Source organism: Gadus morhua, chromosome 4, assembly GCF_902167405.1.
Source record: "Gadus morhua chromosome 4, gadMor3.0, whole genome shotgun sequence".
Lineage (NCBI taxonomy): Eukaryota > Metazoa > Chordata > Actinopteri > Gadiformes > Gadidae > Gadus > Gadus morhua.
Window position 1 is genome coordinate 16,192,588 of NC_044051.1, and position 25,906 is coordinate 16,218,493.

Consider the following 25,906-nt stretch of genomic DNA (forward strand, 5'->3'; position numbering starts at 1 on the left):
GGGAAGGGGGGGTGTGAGGGCCGCTGTAACCCAGTGTCCATCCTCAGGGGAAGGGGGGGGGGGGGTTGTGAGGGCCGCTTTAACCCAGTATCCATCCTCACGGGAAGGGGGGATGTGGGGGTTGTTGTGAGGGCCGCTGTAACCCAGTGTCCATCCTCAGGGGAAGGGGACAGAGAGAGAGAGAGACAGAGACAGAGAGACAGAGAGAGACTACATTACTTGTGCTGAAACTTTGCTCGTCTCTCTTTCAGTGCAGCAAAGCGGTCAATGACTTTCTCATTGAAATCACGCATGTTGAGGACTAGTTCCCTCTCCATGGAGAGCATGGCAAGTGCATTCTGACGTTCCTGGCCCATTGAATTTCGCAGGAATGTCTTCATTCTTTTCAAAGTTGAGAAACATCTCTCAGCTTCAGCTGTTGTCTCAGGAGTAGTTATGATAATGTTCAACAAACTCACAGTCTCAGATAATGTCTCCTGGAGGTTGTAGCTCATGATAATCCGGTACAGTGCCAGTGCACCACTGCAAGCCTTGAATTCAGGATTCTCATTGATCAGACAGTTCCGTCTTGAGCTTTGCCTTGTTCAGCATTGGATATGCCTTCACAGTGGCATTCAGAGCATCAGCATGAAATTAATGGCAGTACCTTTCAAACATATTTCCTTGTACTAAGGTAGCACTCACAAGGTGGCCAGTGAAAGAGAACCTTGCTTTGGTGTGAGCCAGGATGGTGTCGCAGAACTCTTCAGAAAGCCTCTGCTTCGTCTGTTCCTAATGGCTCTTGCAGCTGGTCAAAGTCTCTGAATGCAAACAAACCAATAATTTGTTTGTTAGGCTGTGTACAGTACTGTAGTCTACGTGATGCACATGTTCACACTTTATCCAGTACAAAGATGTCAGTATACCCACTTAAAATGGGCAGGGATGCATAATATTAGTGTTAAACACTGTTTTTTATCTATTGTGTTGGTAACTTCACTCAAATTCCGGCCGAGATAACTACAATTGGCCGGTTGAACCAAAGAGTTGGCCGGTTGAACGCTGATTGGCTGTTACGTTACACATGTCACTCAGTAGCCACGCTGTTGAACGCCGATTGGCTGTCGTCACGCTAATGTCGCGTCAAAGTTTAAATATTTTTAAAGATTGATAGATTGCGGGGAACATAGGACCCCTTTCCCAGAAAAGGGTCCTATGTTCCCCGCTTTTCCCAAAAAGGGTCCGATGGTCCCCGGTATGTATGGCCACAGGGGAACATAGGACCCTTTTTGGGAAAAACGGGGAACATAGGACCCGGGGAACATAGGGATGACCCCTTCTTGCTCACCTCATCGTTGTGGCGACGAACAGCTAGCTGGTATCCCTCGTCCAGTTGAGTGGCAATGTTCACCCTCCCAATAGTCGCAAATCTCAAGCAGCTATCCATGTGGATCTTTGGCATCTCATGCTTCTTGATTTTCTCAGATAGATGGTGCATCTTTCACACCAGTCGATAGCCAAACAGTGCTGTCTGTCGTCAGGGTGGAAGAGTAGGCAGTGGTAGCAGAAGACTGTTAGCTTCTTCACAACCTGCTAGCCAGCTTTTTTTCTCGTACCAATTTGTTGAAAATTTTTGGGTGTAGGAGTTTCCCCCCTTTGTAGAAATTTGTTTAATTATAAATTTTGGTATTGGAGGTCCTGATTGTTTTAATGCCAATTTGTCTGAATTGGATCGTCGACTAAATGGAACTTCTTTCAGAGACGCACTTGATCAAAGATAGCCCTTCGCGCTCTTTGCTCAGTTATGTATGACCTAAGCACGTTAGGGTGAGTCCCAAATCTCCATTGAAAATGCTTTGAAGGCTCATTTTCAGAAAAAAAAAGTTTTAACATTACAGTCAATGGTCGAATGCTTGGGCGATTTTCCACGTCAATGAGAGGCGGGACCATTTGAAACTCTACTTGTTGGACAATGACAATATATGTCTAGAACACTGAAAACTACTTTTTCTGTGATAGAATTTGCTAAAAAAATCCTCTTTCTCTCAGTTGGTAGTGCGTCGCCCACATCGCCCCTGTACACCATCCGCCCCTGCTACGGTCTTGAAACTTTGTAGACATTTGTTTCTCCGCACGATGACCAAATGTTCCCTAAGTAACCCATTGCCTGCAACAACATGGCCGCTGGAAGGCCAAATTAGTCCAATACACTTTCTTCGTGATAGAAAGACGGATTATGGCAGGATCCCTCTCACACATCCTCTCCCCCTGTCACAAGCAATACACACCTCCAATCAGGTGGATCCTCCTCAAAATGTGTTTTATTACAAGGAATTTTTCTTGGTATTTGGTGCAATCAATAACAAACAAACTTTGGTAAAGTGAGAAAATAAGCCACAAGCACTGAAAGCAGAAAACTATAGAAATAGAAACATTTACTTAAAGAGAACATTATGGCAAATATCTGAGGAATATAAAAGAGATTTAGAACAGTCTGTTCTTTAAAATATAAGCTTTACTGCTATGCAAGAATGTGCAAAATAGGACAGTGGAATGTGCACATGTTCAAAGTATTTAGTAGACGGCAAATAACGTAACTTAAATACATACACTAAGGGCTTTCTAAGTGAATCAGTGATACAGTAAAGAAGATGAGCAAATGTATCTGTGATGTTATTAAAATGATACCATTTTCCACACCAGTGTGTCGGTGTGCTGGTTGGCTGTACCCTGCCATGGTGAGCTCATTCTATTATTTTCTCACAGATCCAGTTTTGTTTGGAGCTGCAGGCGAAACAACTCAGAGGTCCCAAAGCACAGGGTTCTTCTTCCGGGCTGTCGTGCCTGAAATTGTGAAAGAAACAACCGGTAAATCATCGGCAGCATTTACCAAGCATCTTCAGAGATACATCGGGTGACCATGATTCTGAAAGGGGTACTTCCACATCAAGGGATTGTAGGTCTGATATTCACTAGGGCTGGCCCGAATTATTCGAATATTCGAATACTCGTTCGGAAAATTTGTATTCGAAGCTTAAATCAGTATTCTGAGCTTCGTTGTTTTTTTTCCACGTACCTGACGTTACCAGAGCGAGGGAGGCAAACTATAAGCGACACCAAGCAGAGAAGCGAGAGAGGTGGATGAAGAATAGATATCTTGTTTCCCTTTACTTTACAACACAACATTAGCGGGATCTCGGGAGGAAAAGTAATGCTTAGCGAAATGCTAACCGTAGCTTAGTTTGTTTACTTTCGCTGTACAGCACTGCGCCAATCAACTGTGACTGGCTTGCTGCAGAGCGTGTGCGTCTTGGGAATACCCGGTCAATATAATGGATATAATATGGACACATAAGACAATCAATATTCAGTATTTGTTATGGATTTATTGTTCAAATTCCCTGAAAATATGCACGTTCCACAATGAATTGAAAAGCTCCCCTAAGGGCTGAGATGCCAGAGGACAGCTGATTTGGAACGGAGCAACAGCTGTTCGCTTCCACGGGGAAAAACTAAGGAACTCCAACTTACTTAGGCCTAATAATTAACGTTCAAAAGCTATTAAATCTTCAACAAAATATGCAGATACTGTCTAAATCGGTTCCAGGGAGTATATAGGGATTATTAATGTTGTTACTGATGGTGTGTTTTTCTGGAACGAGTATTCGAATATTCGCTCGGAAAAACCAACGAGTATTCGAAGCCTGAAAAATGGTATTCGGGCCAGCCCTAATATTCACAAAGCAACGGTGATGGGAGTGACCTTGTGGAGAATGGTTTGGATAGGCTGTGAATGTAACCACCGCCGTGTTGTTTGCTTACGTTTAGTTGAAATTATGCAAATTATTCCATTAATCATTATTTAATGCTATGGTAATAATTTAACCCCCTACAAACCCCATGCCAATCAAAGTAAATACCCTCTCCATCCCGACGGATGCTGAAACAAGCATCCTACTGAGATTTTCTCAGACACACAGGCCTCTTTTGAATATCTATTGAAAAATAGTTCTCTTACCTTTTAGTGGGGAGACGAGTACAATCCACCCAATGACACTCTCCATCATCGTTGCTCTTCAGACCCACCCATGCTGGCTTGTCAGAAGACAATCTAGAAACAATTTCCTTGTTTCACAAAAATGGAGAATGACCAAATGAAAGGGATCATTGATTAGCACGGTTGGGGGGAGAGAGGTCGACAACGTAACGCTCAATGTTAAGGAGAAGGACAGCTCACCTGCTCCTCTCTAGTGGTTATGCTGGCTAGGTCGGCTTGTGTGTAGACACAATCTTTTCCGCTTTCCTCACTGCTCTTTCTTTCTTGGCTTTCAATTTGCAGGCAGATGGAGTAACCACTGCAGGGAAGTCTTTTCCAATTATGAGTACACCCCATTTGCTCTGCGAAAAATACGAAAAAAACATGAATTGACATAGACACACTAATAATTAATTGAATTCCCTGGAGGCAGGGCAATTGATGAAGAAGCATTTATTTAGGGCATTTGTTGCGGGAAAGTATTTGTTAAGCAGAGATTCAACTTTATGGCTGCAAGTGGAGAAGAAGATAAAGTAAAAGCGTCAATCTTGCTGCACGTGATAGGTGAGGATGCATTGGATATGTGCAACAGTTCCCAACTTGATGATGATGCGAGCCTGGATGAGCTAATGGACAAGTTTGAAGAGTACTTTGTGCCAAAACAGAACATTATGTTTGAGAGATATAAGTTTTTCTCATGTGATCAAAAAGAAGGAGTAGGTTGCACACATTGAATAAGACGTGTTAATTTGTAAATTTGAAAGACTAGCTAGTTAGAGACAAAATCGTCTGTGGCATACCCGATAATGGACTCAGAGAAAGACTGTTGCGGCAGCAAAACTTGACATTGGACAAAACTATTAACATGTGCAGAGCCAAATAAATCCAAATAAATAGAAGTCACAAAGAGAGGCTAAAACAGACTTTAAATATGGGAAATGTGGAGGAAGCCACAAACCAGTCGTGTCCAGCATATGGCAAGGAGTGTCATAACTGCGGGAAAAATAACCACTTCTCAAAATACTGCAAAGCGGACGCCTTTAAGAAAAAGAAGGCACCTGCAGTTGAAGAGGAACATAAGGAGTTCTTTGTGGATGCTGTGCATATAAAGGAGGCTAAAGATTAAGAAGAATGGATAGTGCCATAGACTGTTAACAGCACTATCATTCCATTCAAACTGGACACGGGAGCCTCAGTCAACCCCATATCTGTGAATGAGTATGAGAAACTCACCGTGAAAAGCAAAATATTCCAAGGAAAGCTCCAAGCTTTGTACTTTCAACACGCCAGAGGGAAGGTACAGATTCTTACGTCTGGCATATGGGATCCTGTCAGCGCCAAAGCGCTGACACCTAACCCTAACCCTGGTATGTGTTCTTTCAACACATACCAGGAGTCGATATCATGATGGATGACATCATCGTGTGGGCGTCCAGCCGAACTGAAGAACATGATGTGCGACTGAGACAGGTGCTCGACCTGACACGGCAAGTAAACTTAAAACTCAACAAAGATATATGCCTGTTTGGATTAAAGTCATTGACATTTGTTCGGGATGTTGTCCCTGAGGCAGGGATTTGTCAGGTATTGCTATAGTTACCGGTCTTGTGTGTACCAACGCTTTAATAGGTAGCCTATCTATTAGGTTTGTATATTTAATTTTTTTATGAATAAAACACATCAAAAATAAAACAGTGCAAAGACAAACTGCCAAACTTTTTTTTTAATCAAATAGACCTAAAGATAATGGCGATTTTTTTTTTATTACTGGAAAAAAATTATAAAAAATAACTCGGTGTTGGCCTCAACACCGGTAACACAGGTAATACCGTATACCGCGGCAACCCTAAATGGTACTAATAATTGGCATAATAATTTCTTTCAGTGTTTCGGTTTTCGGTTTTCGGCCTTGGTTTCCTCATTTTCGGTTTTCGGTTTCGGCCAAGAATTTTAATTTCGGTGCATCCCTAGTTTCTAGGTATGGTAACTCCCCTTGCAAAATTCATACCTCAGCTGTCAACAAAGTCAGCGCCACTCTGGAGGAAAAAAATGAATCGACATGGTCACCAGAACAGGAAGACTGCTTTAAAAACTTGAAGGGAATACTCACCAGTGTTGGGCAAGTTACTTCCAAAATGTAATATATTTCATATTACTAGTTACTTGCATTTGAAAGTAATAAGTTTCTTTACAATATTACCTTCTGTGTAGAGTAATAAGTAATAAGTTACTTACTACTTTCACCAAAATAAACATTCAGGACAAGGTGGATGGGGGGGGCAAACATTACAGTCTAATGAGGTCTATATTGCATCTGCATGTAGTGTGTACCATGAATAGCTGAATTACAATAATGTTATGATATAGAATAATTAAATAACCAAAACCTTTACACGACAAGACACAAACTCTTTTTCTATGCCTCATTTATTAGCTCCTGAGTTACAAAGTGCAGCCACACAAACATTTAACAAAAAAGTTGCATTCCCATGAAAGCAAACATGTTAATAGTTTATACTATTTCAATAATAAAATAAAAGTGCACTTCAAGAATGACGTCTAACAGCCACCAGACAGGGCATGTTTTGTAAGTATTTTAGAACCTGAGCATATATCCTGCCCTGAAATAGCAGTAATAAAAAAGAGCATGAGAAGAGCATAAATAATGAAACACATTCAACATTTCAGTCCCACAGAGACTTTACAAGGAACTTATGCTTAGAGCCTATTAATGTTTTGGTTAGGACCAAACAACAAAGTCTTAATAGACAAAATATACATCCAAACAAGGGCTGGAGTTTGTGTGGTTCGGATTGTAAACAAGCCCCCAGGAACACTGCATACTTCCGCAATCCACCAGTGCTCAGCGGCCAAGCCTGGTATTGCAGCTGTTTAAGCGGGCTGTGGACGGGTCCCTCAAATCATGGGACCCAGAAGTAGATATCTCCGTTGACTCCAATACAAGTGGGGAACAGGAATGTGTCGCCGCAAAAAATGTCTGGATATCAATCAAAGGCTCATAATTACCTTAAATGCCATGTCCTCAAAACGCCACCTCAAGCGTTTTATTAGCCGTTATCTCGCTGGGGAAGAGGGGTGTGCAGCTGAAAGGAGTCGTAGTGAAACAAATGGCATCCGAGAGGGCCTAGTTCAGTGCTCCGTTAACGTGTCCGATTTTTGGACTGGTTCATCTGCTGCTCAATAACTCTCACGGTCCTCTGCTTGCGATCATTGTGATTCATCATGTATTGATCCATTTATTCAAAAGATCCAAAGACAAAGAACAGGTGCATTACGGTATCATTTTATATTGTTGTTGGACCGGAGTGGGGGGGTGGGCACGCATGCGTTCTATATTTCTGCATCCGGTACGTCACGGACTAGGCCACGTGTCTTGGCCCCATAACGCGGAAGCAAATCGCTCCTGTATGTTACCCTGCGCCACTGAGCAGTTTGTATAGGAATGAATGGGCGGCCACTTTCCAGTCCGTGGTCCATCCTTTATTATGTCCATGATTGTAACGCGTTACCGGACTCAGTAACTGTAATAATATTACCGAAATATAGTTAGTAACGCGTTATATTACTCCGTTACTGCCTAAATTTAATATATTACGGTAACGCGTTACTTTTGTAACGCGTTACGCCCAACACTGATACTCACCAACGAGCCTGTGCTTAAGTTCTATGACCCGGAGGCACGGATTAAAGCTGACGCGTCACAGTACGGACTAGAGGCAGTATTGCTACAGCTACATGAAAAAGACTGGCAACCTGTTGCCTATGCGTCCAGAGCGTTGACATCAGATGAAACTAGATATGCACGGATCGAGAAAAAAAGACAATACTGAGAGGATGGCCTGAACAAAGACAAACATGTCCAGCTGCAATACAGGACTACTTGATGTGTAGAACAAAAGTCACTGTTGTGGATGGCATCATATACAAAGGAAACAGGTTTGTCATTCCACCTGCAATGCGAAGAAAATGTTACAAAAGATACATGAAGGACCTTTGGGAGAAGAAAAATGCAAGCAGAGGGCACAAGAAGTTATGTATTGGCCAATAATGAACACAGATATCAGCCATACTACGGCTTCTTGTGAATTATGTCTCACATACAGACCAAAACAGCAGGCAGAGCCGCTGATGCCACACCAAGTGCCGAAATACCCATACTACAAGGTCGGAGTTGACTTGTTCGATTGCAATGCGAATTTGAAGCATTCGCTAAAGAGTGGGGTTTTAACCACCACACGTCAAGCCCAAACTACCCAAGGTCAAATGGACTTGCAGAGAGCTCAGTTACGATCATCAAAGGAATAATGAGCACATGAGGGAAATGAGGACTTTCACATAAGTTTATTGATCTACAGGAGCGCGCCACTGCAAAATGGGGGGGGACATAAATAAGTGAATGTTTGTAACTGTGGTTATGGCAGTATAATTTATGTTTCGCTTTGAATATTTTATAATGAGAAAACAAAGTTTGATGCTTATGGGCTAAATAATTAAGTAAACAAATGTTGTTTAATTGTTGTTATGTGGTAATGCAGTTACTTATTTTGAATGCATTTGTTTAGAAAGAAAATGCTTTACTTCTAAAGGAAGGGAGATGTGTGGATAAGGTTTATTGGACTATGTTTCCCATAAGGCTTAGCACCAGTTAGAGGCAGGTGATAGCCTTTGTGAGAGAGCTATGAGCGAGTACATGTGTTGGACCGCTAATGCAATAAAGAGTCGACAGAATCTCACTCTGAACTCAGTTCAAAACTTGAGAGCCCTGAAGAGTGCTAGGAACTAAACATGCTGCTGCGCCTGGTTTGTCATATATAAGGAACAAACATAACACTTTGTTATATATGTTGCTATGCAGTACTGTTTCACTCACCACATAGTTTCTCCAGGACCTCCATTAGTGTGCTGGTTTGGTTGACATTATCGGCCTGTTCTTCTTTGACTGGACGTAGGGGTTGTTGGGAAAAATAACCTGCTGAGTACATCACATGTACATTACAAATATAGCTAACTCCTACCCTAGCCTGATGAGCACATCACATGGCAGTCACATTACAATATAGTCAACTTTTAACACATAACACAAACATGATAATATAGTCAGGTCAAGGCCAGAGCCAAGGCCCCATTTCCCAAGCAGGCAAATGGTAGACACTCAGACAATGCACCAGTCATCCTCAAGAACGGGAGAGCCACATTAATTTATCACACAGGAGACACTTTGAAGCTCTCCCCCGTTAGGAAGAACACAAGAAGATACACATGCATATACTAGGGCCTGGGAGCCAAGGTCAAGCAAAAACACACAGAACCACACACACCTCAAACGCACACACCTCATCGAGAGGAGGATACAGCATAAGACTGTATCACACAGGGACTCTGCATCTTCTTCTGAAGCAGACCTTCCACGGAGGCGAAGCTCTGGACGAACCATCAGCGCTGATTAGGGACTTAGACATATTCGATCTCTCACGCTTTATGACTCTGTATAACCGTTGCCACTTTACTTAATAAATCCAAGGTCCTCGTGCCGACAGACTTTATTACCTCCCCGTCTCATTTCATCTGGTCCAGTAACTAGACAGACCGTTTTTCCCCTCAATTTGGTGACCCCGACGTGATTTTTTCTGAATTGAACCGCAACTGGGAAACGAGAGACGGAGAGCGGCACAACCTCGGGACCCCGGAGCATCGGACCGATTCCTGCAGTCTCACCTCGGGCCCAACAAAAGGTAGGCAGAACCTGTTGATAAAATCCAAACTCTGCATAGTTATATAGGAACCACATTAGGAGGTGAGACTGTGAGAGCGGTTCGCTACGGGATATCTCGTGGGGACGAATAGGACTGCATCCCAGCATTTCCCCATAAACCCAATTGACCCTGAGCGCGTGACACATCGAATATCGGCTCGTTGCATGGTGAAGGAATACCCACGAGACCATAGGGCCTATAAGAATCGGGCATAGTGATACAAGACTACCGATGGCCAAGTAATGGATGTGTATTAAATACACCTGCGTCTTAAAGAGGGTTGTGATCCCCACCGGCGTTTTAAAGAGGGTTTAGTATCCCCACCGGCGTTTTAAAGAGGGTTGTGATCCCCACCGGCGTTTTAAAGAGGGTTTAGTATCCCCACCGGCGTTTTAAAGAGGGTTGTGATCCCCACCGGCGTTTTAAAGAGGGTTTAGTATCCCAACCAGCGTTTTAAAGAGGGTTGTGATCCCCACCGGCGTTTTAAAGAGGGTTTAGTATCCCCACCGGCGTTTTAAAGAGAGTTGTGATCCCCACCGGCGTTTTAAAGAGGGTTTAGTATCCCCACCGGCGTTTTAAAGAGGGTTGTGATCCCCACCGGCGTTTTAAAGAGGGTTTAGTATCCCCACCGGCGTTTTAAAGAGGGTTGTGATCCCCACCGGCGTTTTAAAGAGGGTTTAGTATCCCCACCGGCGTTTTAAAGAGGGTTGTGATCCCCACCGGCATTTTAAAGAGGGTTTAGTATCCCCACCGGCGTTTTAAAGAGAGTTGTGATCCCCACCGGCGTTTTAAAGAGGGTTTAGTATCCCCACCGGCGTTTTAAAGTGGGTTGTGATCCCCACCGGCGTTTTAAAGAGGGTTTAGTATCCCCACCGGCGTTTTAAAGAGGGTTGTGATCCCCACCGGCGTTTTAAAGAGGGTTTAGTATCCCCACCGGCGTTTTAAAGAGGGTTGTGATCCCCACCGGCGTTTTAAAGAGGGTTTAGTATCCCCACCGGCGTTTTAAAGAGGGTTGTGATCCCCACCGGTGTTTTAAAGAGGGTTTAGAATCCCCACCGGCGTTTTAAAGAGAGTTGTGATCCCCACCGGCGTTTTTAAAGAGGGTTGTGATCCCCACCGGCGTTTTAAAGAGGGTTTAGTATCCCCAACGGCGTTTTAAAGAGGGTTGTTATCCCCACCGGCGTTTTAAAGAGGTTTGTTATCCCCACCGGCGTTTTAAAGAGGGTTAGGGTCCCCACCGGCGTTTTAAAGAGGGTTAGGGTCCCCACCGGCGTTTGTGTATTGAATAATTCTATGTGGTAAGAAGGTTAGAGTCCTTTATCAGGGTTAGAGTCCCTTTGCAGAGGAAACGGTATGCCTGGGGCATGAGTGACACACAGAGAGAATAAGATAAACTAGGCTCGTTGCGTGGTGAAAGAACACCCTCGAGGCCTAAGGCTCGCCGCCCTTGATAAGTGAATCTGAGGTGCCCGAAGAAGCACAACGATTTCTTGGCCATATATTCATTGCATATGCGGGGACTGACGGACAGAAACCTGAACTGACGCAGACTAGGGATAGCAGAGACCTCTCACCCCCACCTTCAAGACCAGAGAGACAGTGTGTGTATGCGCGAGAGAGAGAGAGACAGAGTGGCTGTGTGTGTGTGTAAGAGGCCCAGAGAGAGAGAAAGAAAGAGAGCGAGCGTATTTGTGGGCCGGCTAAATATAGAAATAAATAAATCAATGATAACCCGGCTATGTGTGCAACGCTTGCTTGCTTTGTTATGCTCAACGCTATTTTGCCGTGTCTGATGATTGTGAGTGCGGTAGCAGACGGATAATTGCATTGACCATAGCGGACGGGAATAGTAGACACCTGTTGCCCCTCACTAGTAAGGTGTGAGCGGCTGGGCATATATCTCTGTCCAGACTCCCTGTGCATGTGTGTCAGAAAGAGAGAGAGAAAGGCTGTGAGCGATTCTGTGTGTGTATGTCAGTGTGTACGTGCGTGTCAGCGTGTATGCGTCAACGTGCGTTTATGTGTGTGCGTCTGCGGGAGACAGAATGAGAGGAGCCGTGTGTGAAGTCAGTGTGAATGTGCTTGACAGCATGTACATGTCAATGTGCGTTTGTGTGAGAGGGAGCGAGAGAGATAGCAAGGAGAGCTAAAGTCGGAGGACGATCGAGTCAGTTGGAGGTAGCGATAGAGTGCGTGTTTTTCTAACAATGAACGGTTGTTTCAGGACCACGAGAAGGGACTCTGTATAGTTTTCAGGCCCAGAGTGTAATCCCCTTTCCCATATGTGTAGTCCTCCCATTTGAGGTCCCCGTCCACCATATTTGAAGTCCTCTACTCCACCTCATGTTGAAGTTCCCCTCCCTAGAATTGTATGGAAGTTAGAACCTGTGAGGGTGTTTTGGTTCGGCCTGACGAGGCCTGTACCAATTTCGGTGGTCAGCTTCGTAGTTTTGTGTATATAGAAATTTGGAAAGGGGGAGCAGTATTAAGTTATTTATAATAAAGTGAAAAGTTATTTGTGAATGAAGGGACAGAAGGTTCTTTTTGTGTGTGAGAGATAGTTATAAGGCCTTATTCCATGATGGGGAGTTCAGGATGTTGCATTCCAGGCTTATCTTTTAACAATCCTAGGTGCTGCTTGACCCTAAGGGGAGTGAGGAAGAATAAGAGAGAGAACACATTTCACCCCCATTTGTCGACCTACACCATTAAGGCAGTACAGAGAGACACACTAACACACAGTACAGAGAAAGGAAATAGAGTGTGTTCAACTGAAAGCGTGTGGTGGCCATACGCCATAAAATACCACATATCCAAGGAATACAGGTAGAGCTCTGTTGAGTTTTCAGGCTTTGATAAATTTGTAGTTCCCCATCTGCCATGTTTGAAGTTCTTTGTAGTCTCTGTCCATAGGTTTCACCTGAACAACCCCTCTGCTGGCCTAGAAAAGGAACTACCACTGGTTTCTCCCACACCCATCCCCCGGAGCACGCTCGCTTCAAGGCGTTATGGCCGCACCCAAAGTGGGAGGGAGACACGCAGAGAGAGAGAGAAGCCACATTCCACCCTTATCTGTTGTCTTGCACCAAACAGCACCCCGTACTGAGGAGGGAGAGAGAGCGTGTTCTCCTGAAGGAGGGAGAGAGTCACAGGGAGACATGCAGTGGATATTCACATTATGGCTAATTTGTTTTTCTTTAAGTTTAGTTTTTATTTTGTTTTTTTGTCTTCCTAGGACAACAGTAATGATAATCTAATGCAATTGGACTAAAGAAGGTGTTGCTATTAACTAAGTGATTATTATTATTTTCACACAGGAAAGAATAATTGAATAAATATGGATATGATAAAGATGAGGATAATAATTAAAAATATATACATAAAGTAAAAACGTAATCTTGATAAACTGTACAAGTAGGACTACACCAATTAAAATATAGGGGTAAATCTCTTTGGTCAAGGATGACGGGGATTAGCGCTACATCTGCTGGGAAGGGATCCTACATGCTATGTTGTCAATTTGGATTCGGAAGTAGTGGGTTTACCTTTCAAATGCCACTACTGCTGCTGCAACACTTTAATAATTTTAACTCTGATAAATGACTTTTTGTTTTATAGTTTCCCTGAGGTGTATCTTTTACGCACACACACGCTGCATAGGGCAGAAGCGGCTGAAGACTCTGTCTCCATCCCTCCACCTTGCGATCTATACCACCATATAGGTGGGGATTGATCGTATCCCAGGTACGGCATCCTGCAATAAGCCAGTATGGAAGGCTGGTTAGCCAACGACGGGTAAGATCCCACCTTGAAGCCCGGGACGACCTAAGGCAGGCACAGTCACGATTACTTGGCAGAGTCGCTGTGGGCACTGGCTCACTTGATCATGAAGTGACGAGCTGCAACAATCATAGGAAGTGCCGGATGGGGTGTAGGGTGGAGGAGGAACAGGAGTCAGATATGTCAGCTCTTGCAGCAGAGGTGGTCTTGGAACGGGGCATGTCGCGTTTTATTTTATTTTACCTTTGTGGTATAGAAGGCCACTAACGCATGTACGTTTTTTCGGTTTAGTGCATGACTTTGGAACAGCGTGGTTTCAGGCGGCTGATGGTAAACCCACCCATATTGGGCTTTGGATTTGGACATACTGGTTTCGATTTCCCTTCCCAAAAGATTGGTTTCAGTTTGCTGATGCTTAAGGTTTCGACGTTGGTTGCACCAACGGCGTTCTTAGATTTGCTTATCATTTAATGCGCATGGTTTTGACCATTGCGCAAGGGGGGAGGTATTGAGGAGAATTAGGAAATTTTTTGAAAACAAGGTTTTTCTTCACCATACTTGCAAACAATGATTGACATCCAGCTAAATGAGTGTGAAATATTTGAAAAAACAGTGTTCAACAGATGGGTTGAAGCAGTCCCATCAGAAGACCAAAGTGCGGCTACGGTAATCAAGGTTCTGACTAGAGAAGTCATGCCAAGGTTTGGAATTCCGTCACAAATTAGCTCAGGCGATAGGGCAGTGTTTATTCAGAAAACACTCAAACGAGTGATTTAACATCTGCATGTCAAACAAAGACTAGTCTGTGTCTACAATCCTCAAACCACAAGGTATGGTGGAGAGAGGAATGGGACGCTTCAGACAAAGATTAACAAAATTAAATTAGAGTACTAAATTAAAGGACTAATGCACTACGACTGACACTAATGAGTTATCGCATGAAAACTAACAGAACGACACATCTAACCCCGCATGAAATGCTTAAGGGTCGACCCATGCCTTCACTTAACATTCGAGGGTCCCAAAAGGGACTTCCAGTAGAGTAATTAGAAATAGAATTAAGGAAAATATGTTTAAACATCTAACTGTTGTACATAAGTTTGTAATTCCAGCAAGAGCAACACAAAGTTCCAGGGCCGGAGGAGGAGCCAGATGCAGACACGCCCGGAGCCGACGAACTACCCAAGAATGATGCAATCAAATTTCGGCAGGGTTTGAATCAGTCCTGTTTTGGTGGTCCACTATTAACAAAAATGTTGATTGGATAAATAATATATACTATAATCAGCAACGGTTTGTCAATTTTTCCACGGATAAGGTCAAGGGACTATATAGATATAGATATGCTATTGGCAGAGCAAGGAGGTGTGTTTGGGATGATAAGGACGACATGTTGTACTTTTATCCCCAATAACACAGTACGGATGGGTCGGTGGCCAGGGCGCTGGCAGGGTTACAGTCCCTCAGATTAGAGTTGGCAGAGAGCTCCGGCATTAATGACCCCTTCACAGGATGGATGGAGAGCCCTATGAGCGATGGGTGCTACAGGTGCAGCAGGTGCCATCCAAGCTTACCTGGGGATCGAGTATACACCGGAGTGTTTGGACGAGGGACCACCAGAGGGGCCCGACCTGATCTGGCTGGAGAACATAGAATAGACCCCCTGCACCATTGTCCAAGAGCCCCACCACCACACCCCCCTCCCCCCCCGCCTGTGACGTGCTAGTAACCTCTCCAGGTGGGCTGCCCCATTCCTGTCCCCGCCAACGGCACCACCCCCCTCCCACCTGATGCACCCACGTCGACCGGACCAGGGATCTGCGTTCCGGTACCAGGGGCTGCGGCCCGTTCCCTTAAGGCTTGAGGGCGCCCCTGGCTGTATTCGCTTCTGTACGCTTCACTGTTTTTAGCCGCTCCCATATCTATGCCCGCGTCTACGCAACCAAAAGGGTCTAATGCTCAGGTGGCGCCTTGCGACCACCTGCCCGTGATGACGCTCAGGACTATTCCGTGGTTTCAGTTGTTCCCGTGCCCCGGGCCTACCCTGGATACCCCATGCGTGTGATTGCTTATTGTTACACGACCAGTTAACTCCTCCTCACATCCTTAGTGTGTGGTCATCTAGGGATGGGTTGAGGGGGATTGCCATTCGTTGTGTACCTCATATCTTTCTGATATTATTATTATTATTTAGGGACACGTTTCATGGTTACATTTCTTTCCTGTGATTGTTATTGTGTAGTTTTTGTGTGATTGTTGCATTTTGTTTATATCGTTATTGTTTATTGTTAGTTTTGTTGTTGCATTTTGTTGTTGTTGTTATGGTTTGGTGTTGGTTTTGTTGTGTATCATCTGCTGCCAGTATTGTTGGTATTGTCTGCTCGCGATGTAAGGCCGGGATGGATGCCACCCCCTAGGTGGGGTGTGTATGGCATACCCATGTCTGAAGCATGGGTAGCGTTTCTCCCACGTGGTTCCCCATACACCCGGTCCAGCGAGTTGTTTTAGTCCCATGCTCATGGTTGTTTGTTTTTATGATCATTTTGCCTTCCTTCTGTTATTTCTAATGGTAGTCCCGCGCTGGAGTCCTATCCCTCGTACCCCTAATGAGTAAAAGTCGTCTTGCGACGACTTGAGGGGGATATGTTGGGAAAAATAACCTGCTGAGTACATCACATGTACATTACAAATATAGCTAACTCCTACCCTAGCCTGATGAGCACATCACATGGCAGTCACATTACAATATAGTCAACTTTTAACACATAACACAAACATGATAATATAGTCAGGTCAAGGCCAGAGCCAAGGCCCCATTTCCCAAGCAGGCAAATGGTAGACACTCAGACAATGCACCAGTCATCCTCAAGAACGGGAGAGCCACATTAATTTATCACACAGGAGACACTTTGAAGCTCTCCCCCGTTAGGAAGAACACAAGAAGATACACATGCATATACTAGGGCCTGGGAGCCAAGGTCAAGCAAAAACACACAGAACCACACACACCTCAAACGCACACACCTCATCGAGAGGAGGATACAGCATAAGACTGTATCACACAGGGACTCTGCATCTTCTTCTGAAGCAGACCTTCCACGGAGGCGAAGCTCTGGACGAACCATCAGCGCTGATTAGGGACTTAGACATATTCGATCTCTCACGCTTTATGACTCTGTATAACCGTTGCCACTTTACTTAATAAATCCAAGGTCCTCGTGCCGACAGACTTTATTACCTCTCCGTCTCATTTCATCTGGTCCAGTAACTAGACAGACCGTTTTTCCCCTCAGGGTGAGAGTCAATCAATTACTTAAATTTGTCATTTGCCAACTCATCACACAAGACTCTTTTCAAAGAGGCGTCACTGAGGACTAACACAGGTGGCGTTCACGTCACGGTACACTGGGCAGAGAGATCACAAGCCTCCTGCATCACCGGCTTCATAGTGTATCAGGGCGTAAACCGCTCTCTAGCCTGATGTAAAACTAACAAGGCTTGCTCAATTGAACGACGAAATGGATAGACGACGGTACCCCCACTCCAGCTTTCTTGGCTTCAACGTGTTTTCCTATTGACAGGCGGTAGGATGTGCCGTCTCAGTCCCTGATGTCGGAGCAAGCCTTCTCCCTCTCCGTCAGAATACAGATCGAAAAATAGGGAACTCCCTAGAACTTCCGGGTCACAGGGGGATCAAATCAATCTAGCCCATACATTAGTCCCATACTTGTCAAATCCCATTTCATTGTATATCAAGCAAGCCGGAGACATTTAAAATAACGGAATAACTAATTTAGGAACCGAGATCACCTGGCCCTATGATTGAATAAAGTGGCGATCTCCTAAAGGAAATGGCCTGTCCTTAAAGAGACCTTATTATGCAACTTTTCTGGTCTTAATTTGTTATTAATGACTCCTATAGCGCAACCTGACACGAATCACAGCACAAAAGACGATGCAGATTTTCGGGAAACTCTTCCTCTCATCTGGGCGCTTTCAGCATTTTCTGTCAACGCTTGGTTTCGCCCTTCTCCGCCCCCTCGCCCCCCTCCTGCCAACCCCACTCCGTTGTGATTGGTTACCTTCCGGAAGACCTGCGAAGGGCAGTCGAGCTCCACCCCCTCCTTTTGCGCTTGCATGTAGCCTACTACTGGTACTTGGGTCTTTCGGAAAACCAAATAAATTAAATAAGTTTCCCTCACAACCAAAAAAAAATTTTTTGGGAGGGGAAGGCATTGTTCCACAAACGTGCAAAGCTACACTGTGAAGTGAAAAGTGCAGACTTGAAGCGCACGCGCGGGCAGATTTGACCAGGCATATGGGGGCGTGGCAGGAGTGCCTCTACGTAGATGATTTCCCGGAAATGTGAGCAAGTGAATCGCAATCGTTGTTCCGAGTGTTCAGCGCTCTGCACACACCCCCCAGACTGTCAGCAGGCAATACGTCGAAATGCATGTATGTCATTATTTGACACTTTAGTATGGTTAAACATGACTATCAATCATTATAACAACGTTTATAGGTCATAAAAGTCTAAAAAGCATAATAGGTCCCCTTTAACACCCATCACACTAATGATGGTTCTGCTCCTCTGATGTACCAGGGCACTGGTAGTAAACTGTTCTTTACTAGTTTAGTCTACCATCGTGCCTTGGTGCAAAAATGAACCATAATAAATGTTATTATGAGCGATTCCTGTGTTTGTCCTCTGTCTAATGGGTTTATCGCAATCAATAAAAGATATGCCCTTGTATAAGATTCAAGGTTTGTTTTGCCAAATGCATCAAATACTGCATAGGAATCATCTGAGTATGATCGAGTACGGCCATCTTGGCTCTACTCACGGGCGATTCCGAGGCCTGTGACGACCACAAGGAGGAGAACCACGAGGAGCCAAGGCAGCACGGCTCGGAACCTGCAGGCCTTCTTCTGCCCTGAAGCCTCGGCCACCTCTTAAAGAGGGAGAGAGGAACAGAACAACTGACCGGTTAGAGACTGCAGTCTCAAGCCCTCACTGGTCCTAGTGGGAGTGTGGAGCATGGAACATAATAGACTGACCATGTTGTTTCTAACTAATACAACTACTAGTACAAAACGACCACTACTACTACTACTACAAAACTACCACTACTACTACTGCTACCACTACCACGGCTGCTACTACAAGAATTACATTAATAATAAATCAGATCCTTGATACAATTCTGATGTTGTTAAAATGCTTTACCATTGATACACAGTGACACAGTCCTGCAGAAAATAATAGATTGTATTTCTGTTTTACATTTTAATGTTTTCATTCTGCCAGGAATGCCGGTGCTATATAATATATATTGACCTATTTAACATCATTTTCTGGAAGAGAACATTTAAGAGTCTCTCACACTGCTGTGCTAACGTATGTCTCTATCAAATATGCAGCTTAAACATTTAGTACTCAATTGTGTTATCATGTTAAATACTATAAGGCATTGTGTTGTTATCTCATACCTGAGTATTCGTTATCCACAGCTGCCCCTTTACTGTCTCCTTCCTTCCAGGGTTTATCGTAAACAAACAGACTTTCCACACTGACGTAAATATCCACAATCCTCTCCTTAACCCCCTTGGTGGTGTCCCCAGCAGCCACATTCCCATTCCCAGTCCTGGACATCATACACTTTCAACTTCACTTTTTAAATTCACTCAAATACAGCGGAGACTTTCTTCACAGGCTTACAAACAAAGTCAAAGCAATGTTATGTGGTGTTAGTCTATAGAGGTAGAGGAAGGAAGGTAGGTAGGTAAACCATTGTGATGGGGAAGTAAAGAGAACAGGGAAATATAAAGAAATGTTGGAGATTGTGTAGTTCCTCTTTACCATATAGGGGGCCAAGCACCAAGTGCGGGGGATCCTATTGTAATTGTTAGTTTCAGACGGATTGTTTGATATGACCACCTTTGGGACATTAAGGGCTGAAGGCTCTTATGGTGTGATCCAGATGCCTCTTACACCAAGCGTGATAAAGTTAATTTATATTGGACGTTGGATATTCCATACATTCGAAGAATCTATTTAGCACTGGCTTCGATGGACAAATTTTTGACAAAACCAACTTAGATGTGTTAATACAAGGCCTGCCTATGTAAAACAAAGCTTATTTATTTTCCAAAAACAATTTGATTTTATACCATTTTTTTTTCTGAGAAAATAAGTTTTGTGTTATGTGTGGGGCAGTTAGTTGATTACACCAGATGTGTTTTGATATGGGTAGGTCAAAAGGTCAAGCCGCATAATTGATTTATAGCCTTTTTTAACATTAAAAAAATAGTATAAAATCAATGGTCGGTTTTTGGAAGAAATAAGCTTTGTGTTATGTGTGGGTAAGCTGGGTTCATCGGATGTGTTTTGATATGGGTAGGTCAAAAGGTCAAGCCGCATAATAGATCTATATCCTTTTTTGAGAGTAAAAAATATTTAGAAAATCAAAGGGTGGGTTTTTTGAGAAAATAAGCTTTGTGTTATGTGTGGGGAAGTTAGCTGAGTTCACCAGATATGTTTTGATATGGGCAGTTGAAAAGGTCAAGCCGCTTAATAGATTTTTAGCCCTTTTTAACATTATAGAAATAGTCTAAAATCAAAAGGTCGGTTTTTGGAAAAAATATGCTTTCTGTTATGTGTGGGACAGTTAGCTGGGTTCATCAGATGTCTTTTGACATGGGTAGGTGAAAAGGCCAAGCCGCAAAATAGACTTGAAGCATTTAAAGCATTTTCTTTACATTAAAAAAATATATAAAATCAAACAGTGTTTTTTTTTTTGAGAAATTAAGCTTTGTGTTATGTGTAGGACAGTAAGCTGAGTTCATCACAAGTGTTTTGACATGTGTAGGTCAAAAGTTCAAGCCGCATAATAGATTTATAGCATTTAACATTTAAAAATGTTATAAAATCAAAGGGAGTTTTTTTTTTAGAGAATAAGCTTTGTGTTATGTGTAGGGCAGTTGGCAGTTGGAGTTCACCCTATGTAGGGCCCTATGAAATCCGCGATAACGAAAACGCGGACGGAATCACGGAATTGGACAATAAAAACGGAATCAACTGATAATTTTTTATTTTTTTATTTTATTTTTTTATTTATTTTATTAAGCAGGAAAGTATTAAAAGTAACAAAGTTACAATTTAAAACGGGCCTGTCTTAGTAAAATAACTGATTTCCAGCAGGTTCCTGTTCTTCAGCACATATAACATGCAACAGGGACAAGGCACATCAGACGTCACATTTACAATATGCAGCGGAATGCAGCGGAATTCGCCATTATTTTGGTGCAATTCAGTTTCGAGGGAAAAGGGAAACAACACAGGTGACATTAACGTCACTGAATGTTTAGCAGTCACTAGCACAACAATGTTAAAAAAAAATCCCCGGTCCACCACGCAAACAATAGGTCCCGCTCCTAACAAGAAGCCGAAGAAGAAGTTGAAGCGCCCGTAATTCGGTTCTAACCCCAAATTCAGAGCCGAACAATATCCAAAACACTTTTATCACTCAGGTGTTTTGTAGAATATGTCAACATACTATCGATTGGAAACGCAAAGATACGTGCGATGACCACTTGAAGTCCAAAATCCATATGAAAAACAATGAACGCCGTAGCCAGGGCACGCCCCTTCAAACAACACTTTGAGTTTATAAAAAAATAGTTTATAAGCACTTTAATATTTATGTCATGTTTTTATTTGAAGCACTAAAAACAGTGCAATGTTGTGATGTTTTAATAAATGTAGTCTTCTATCTGATTAAATTGTATTCGTTCGCACTTATTTGACACTCGTTCTGATGATTTTAAGTGTAAAAACGGAATTAATGAAAATTAAAACGGAAAAAACGGAATTTGGAAAAAAACAAAACGGAATTTGGAAAAAAATAAAACCGATTTCATATGGCCCTACCTATGTGTTTTGACAAGGGTAAGTCAAAAGGTGAGGCCACATAATAGATTTAAAGCATTTATCAACATTAAAAATTATATAAAATCAAAATATATATTTCCAACGTCCAATATAAAACCAACTTTACCATGCTCTTACACCACCCTTACGAGTAGGGTTGGGTATCGCTTGGGTTTTATCCGATTCCGGTGCCTACTCAGTACTTTTCAAACGGTTCCGTTGCTAAAACGGTTCTCGATCGGTACTTAAAAAAACGAAACCACACACACTTGCATACATGCACGACTTGTTATCTATCTTGTTAGGGTTAGGGTTAGGTGTTTTTTCGTATCCCATAGGTCTCCCCGGGTCGTCCGTCGACTTCCGCGGTTTAAATAGAGATCTAAGGCAAGGCACGGGCCGGCGCTTGTCATTCATGGTCTAGATGTCCACATGCATTTTTGACCCAAAAAAAAGTGTTTGTTTCATTCCGGTTGGGGTTTTTTCTGATAGAAGGGTTTTCCGTATTTTGTTTTATTGGGACCCCAGATTGTTTCGGATGGTATTCCGTAAAGGTCTGGAGGACCATCTGGAGCCAATATTGAGCATTGATAGAATTGTTATTCATATTATTTTTGAATCTATTGGTGGAGATGTTATTTTTTCTGGTTTGGTTTAATAGATTGACAGGTTTTTCGCCTTCTGTTATAGAAGAACCCCGGATTGTTTCGGATGGTATTCCATAAAGGTCTGGAGGACCATTTGGAGCCAATATTGAGCATTGATAGAATTGTTATTCATATTAATTTTGAAACCATTGGTGGAGATGTTATTCTTTCTGGTTTGGTTTAATAGATTGACAGGTTTTTCGTATTCTGTTATAGAAGAACCCCGGATTGTTTCGGATGGTAGTCCGTAAGGGCCTGGAGGGCCATTTGGAACCAAGGCTAGGTATTAGTGGAAATGTTATTCCTCTTAAAATTATGTTTGTTGAAAATTCCCTTGTAGGGTTGCAGGACATGTTCAGTCGTGGACCTTGGGATCATCGAGTGTTTCGGCCATTATCACAAGACACTCTCACCCAAGGATAGGGTGACTATTTCAATAACACCAAAAAGGAGGACATTATGCGGCATATCAATAATTTACTATGGTGTACATAGTGAGGGGAAAAACGGTCTGTCTAGTTACTGGACCAGATGAAATGAGACGGAGAGGTAATAAAGTCTGTCGGCACGAGGACCTTGGATTTATTAAGTAAAGTGGCAACGGTTATACATAGTCATAATGCGTGAGAGATCAAATATGTCTAAGTCCCTTATCAGCGCTGATGGTCCGTCCAGAGCTTCGCCTCCGTGGAAGGTCTGCTTCAGAAGAAGATGAAGAGTCCCTGTGTGATACAGTCAGCTTTATTGGCCAGGTTTGCGAACAAACGAGGAATTTGACTTTGGTTTTTACTCTATGTACAACACTCAACCTATAGTACATAAAAAAGAAAAACAGAACAAATAAAATAAGAAATACAAATAAACTTAAGTATACAGAATAACAATACAATAAAAAGAAAGGGTGAATACGAATGAATGGTAATGAAGACTGATTTGTCTTCTTTTTTTGTAGGTGCACTGGATGATGCCCTGGAGTTTATTGCTGAGCTGGAGGCAAGGCTGCAAGAAATGTCCATGGGGCCACAAACTGTCCTCAACAGGTTTTGTGTGTCTGATCAGACCATGACATATTATACTCGGTTTCCATCTCAAGAAGTGTTTCAAGTGTTTTGGGAGTCTTTTTTGCCCCTCAACACGATATATTCTTTATTGGAGCAAAGCACAGAGGATTGGACAAGAGGCGATTCCAACACCACGCCCTTCAAGGAAGATTCCAGTCATTGATGAGTTTTTCATCTACTGTTGTAGAGTAGCAACTGGCCTTAAAGAACAGGTCATTGCTGACATCTTCCAGGTTAGCACAGCTGAGATGGTACCAACTCCAAGCTGGATATTCCCTCTAGGATGTGGGACATCAAAGGGCGAAACGTCAAATAAAAATGTGACTTTTTTTTTATATTGTAGTGATAGCAGATGTATTCTAATATGCATCTTTTCATAATGAGCAAGTTTAACAGAGTGCAAATTGCAAAACAAATGTCTTACCAGCATACGCTCTGTAGAGTGTAGACTTGACTCCAGTCTTCCCCACCGACTTGGGTTTCTTCACCACCAGGTCACTCACAGCCTCTGGATGGATTCCCTGAGGCGAACAACAATACAGGAAATGCTCATACTTTAGACAAATACTGTGTATGATTTGAACAGAGGACACAACAGCACACGTGGGTTCGAGGTCGATGCCACATCTGTGGTTGACTGGTACAGGCCAGGGAAGGTGGAACCACATCAAGGCCCAGCTGCACATAATGCGCTGTCTGGAACAGCAGAGCGGTTATATGGCTACAGAAGCCTTTGCCCGCAGCACAGCTACAGCTCTGAGAGACCCAGTTGTCCAACAGCCTCCAGGGTGATCTGTGAACACCATAAGAATTGAGTTACTGAACTTAGTAGGTAGGACCTTGATATAAGGCCATTGGAAACCGGCAAGGAGCCTGCAACCGCAGAAAAGCCATGTACAGTTCTGTGCAAAACTCTTGGGCCACCATTACATCTTGTGGTATCCCGGTGCTCGGTTGAGCCGGAACGTCTCTGGCGGCGGCGGCGACGTCCCTTGCGGCGGCGGCGGCGTCCCTTGCGGCGGCGGCGGCGGCGTCCCTTGCGGCGGCGGCGGCGGCCCTTGCGGCGGCGGCGGCGTCTGTACCGGGGAGCCGTAGTGGGACCTTCGTTTTGCCTGCATTCTCCACCAAGTGTGGTATCCCGGTGCTCGGTTGAGCAGGAATCCACGTACAAAACTCGCTCGGCATTGGGGTTAAAGCCATGGCAGGCATTTATTTAACAATCAACTTAACTCAAACAATCAAAGAAGGGGACGTGGTCTCTAGGGCCTCCAGGCTCTCTCACTGCCACGAGCCCTTCCTTCCTGCTCCCGACCCGTGCTGTGCTGTGCCTCCTTTTAAAATGGCTCCCGTGCTTTCGGCCAGGTGTCCCCCAATCACCCTGATTGGGGTGCCGAAAGGGCTGCTCTCCATCGCCGGCTGGTGGGTGGGGGTGGTACACCCCGTCGTCCACGGTACCCCGGGCCCGTCCAGGCCGAGGACCACGTGGCGGGATGCCACAATCTGTTGTTTTAGCAATGTTATAACATGGAACTAGCCCAGATGTTTGTCCTTTTAATGCACTCAACACATTTCCTTTATTTACGGCTTGTGCCTTAATGAAGAGGAAGAAAAATACATAGGTCTACTCTGTACAGCCACAACATTGCAGCAAGCTAGGTGGGCCAAGTCTTAAGCACGCTACTGTTTGTAAGAAAGAACAATGAAAATGATCTGAACTTCAGAAGAAGAGGAAAACTGCAACTGCAGTTGTTAGTCCAGACAGACTATCAAAACTAACAGACTTGGGCCAACGGGCCCTAACTCAGCAGAAACCTGTAGTATGTGGGGCTCCTCATCGAGCGGTTGCATAGTCACTACCACCTTTCCATCAACTATATTTGACACTTATACTTATACATAAGCATATACATAATGTTAATAATATGTCGCTGATCGGAAGAAAACTGGTCAGCAAATAACTAGCTGAACCTATCCTTGGCTAAACTAATGCTAAAATGCTAACGCTACACACGGAGACTTCATAGCCACCATGGCTAATTATATTCATAATATTATAGTCTACACGTAACAAATATGATCATTTACACACATTTCACACACAGACAATATTTCTGACGATTTATATGGATCGTATATGGTTTGCTTGTCATCACAAAACATGAATGAGCAAGGCGGCCATTGAGTAGCCTACTGACAACAAAACACCTTAGACAACTTACCTTGATAATTGTGTACAAACTCCTCCACAAAAAACGTGTACCCCTTTGTCAGCCTGGGCTGTGGTGTTGCTGAGTGTGTCTCCGCAATCTTCTGCACATCTTCGAATCGCAATTTGGGAATACCCACCAGGGAAGTGGGAAGAAACGATCCATTTTTGCATTGACGGCAATACAAAAATGACCACGCCGGAAGAATGTTTACCCGGTGTGACGTCATTTCCGATTTTTGTGAGATAGGCCCATCTCTCTGTCGACTTTTATAGGGTCAAGTGGGCATAGCCAATGTGACGTAATGGTTCCTCCCTCCTAGCCTGTTTAATGGTGTTTGATCCCGCTTCCTAGTGGCTATGTGAGGGTTATGCAGCTTGTGTGTTAAGGTGCGGCCACACCAAACGCGTTACCCGCATACCTCGCGTATAAAATCGTAAATTTTTCCATAGGGAACCATTGGTTTACGCGCGTATGAGACGTGTACACGCG

At 43.7% G+C, this 25,906-nt stretch overlaps 1 protein-coding gene and 1 long non-coding RNA gene across 2 annotated transcripts; both read right to left on the reverse strand.

The window, feature by feature from the left end:
- Positions 1-2,293: 2,293 nt before the first annotated feature.
- LOC115542138 (C-type lectin domain family 4 member F-like) lies at positions 2,294-19,342 on the reverse strand. The gene is made up of 6 exons (XM_030354274.1): positions 19,060-19,342; positions 18,414-18,521; positions 8,907-9,005; positions 4,217-4,377; positions 3,998-4,104; positions 2,294-2,823 (listed from the first exon to the last, which is right to left on the reverse strand). Exons 1-6 carry the CDS (start codon positions 19,223-19,225, stop codon positions 2,724-2,726), a joined length of 741 nt encoding a protein of 246 aa, XP_030210134.1. The 5' UTR covers positions 19,226-19,342; the 3' UTR covers positions 2,294-2,723.
- A 3,816-nt stretch (positions 19,343-23,158) lies between these two features.
- Positions 23,159-25,543, reverse strand: LOC115542033 (uncharacterized). The gene is made up of 3 exons (XR_003976447.1): positions 25,427-25,543; positions 23,632-24,000; positions 23,159-23,485 (listed from the first exon to the last, which is right to left on the reverse strand). It is a non-coding gene; the product is annotated as an uncharacterized LOC115542033 (long non-coding RNA).
- Between the last annotated feature and the right edge of the window lie 363 nt (positions 25,544-25,906).

Excerpts from the sequence above, each read along its gene's own strand:
- LOC115542138 (XM_030354274.1), bottom strand. The coding sequence starts at position 19,225 with ATGATGTCCAGGACTGGGAATGGGAATGTGGCTGCTGGGGACACCACC. Across the intron at positions 18,522-19,059 it reads TGTGGATAACGAATACTCAG|AGGTGGCCGAGGCTTCAGGG; the intron begins GTATGAGATAAC and ends TCCCTCTTTAAG. Across the intron at positions 4,105-4,216 it reads TAACCACTAGAGAGGAGCAG|GAAATTGTTTCTAGATTGTC; the intron begins GTGAGCTGTCCT and ends TTGTGAAACAAG.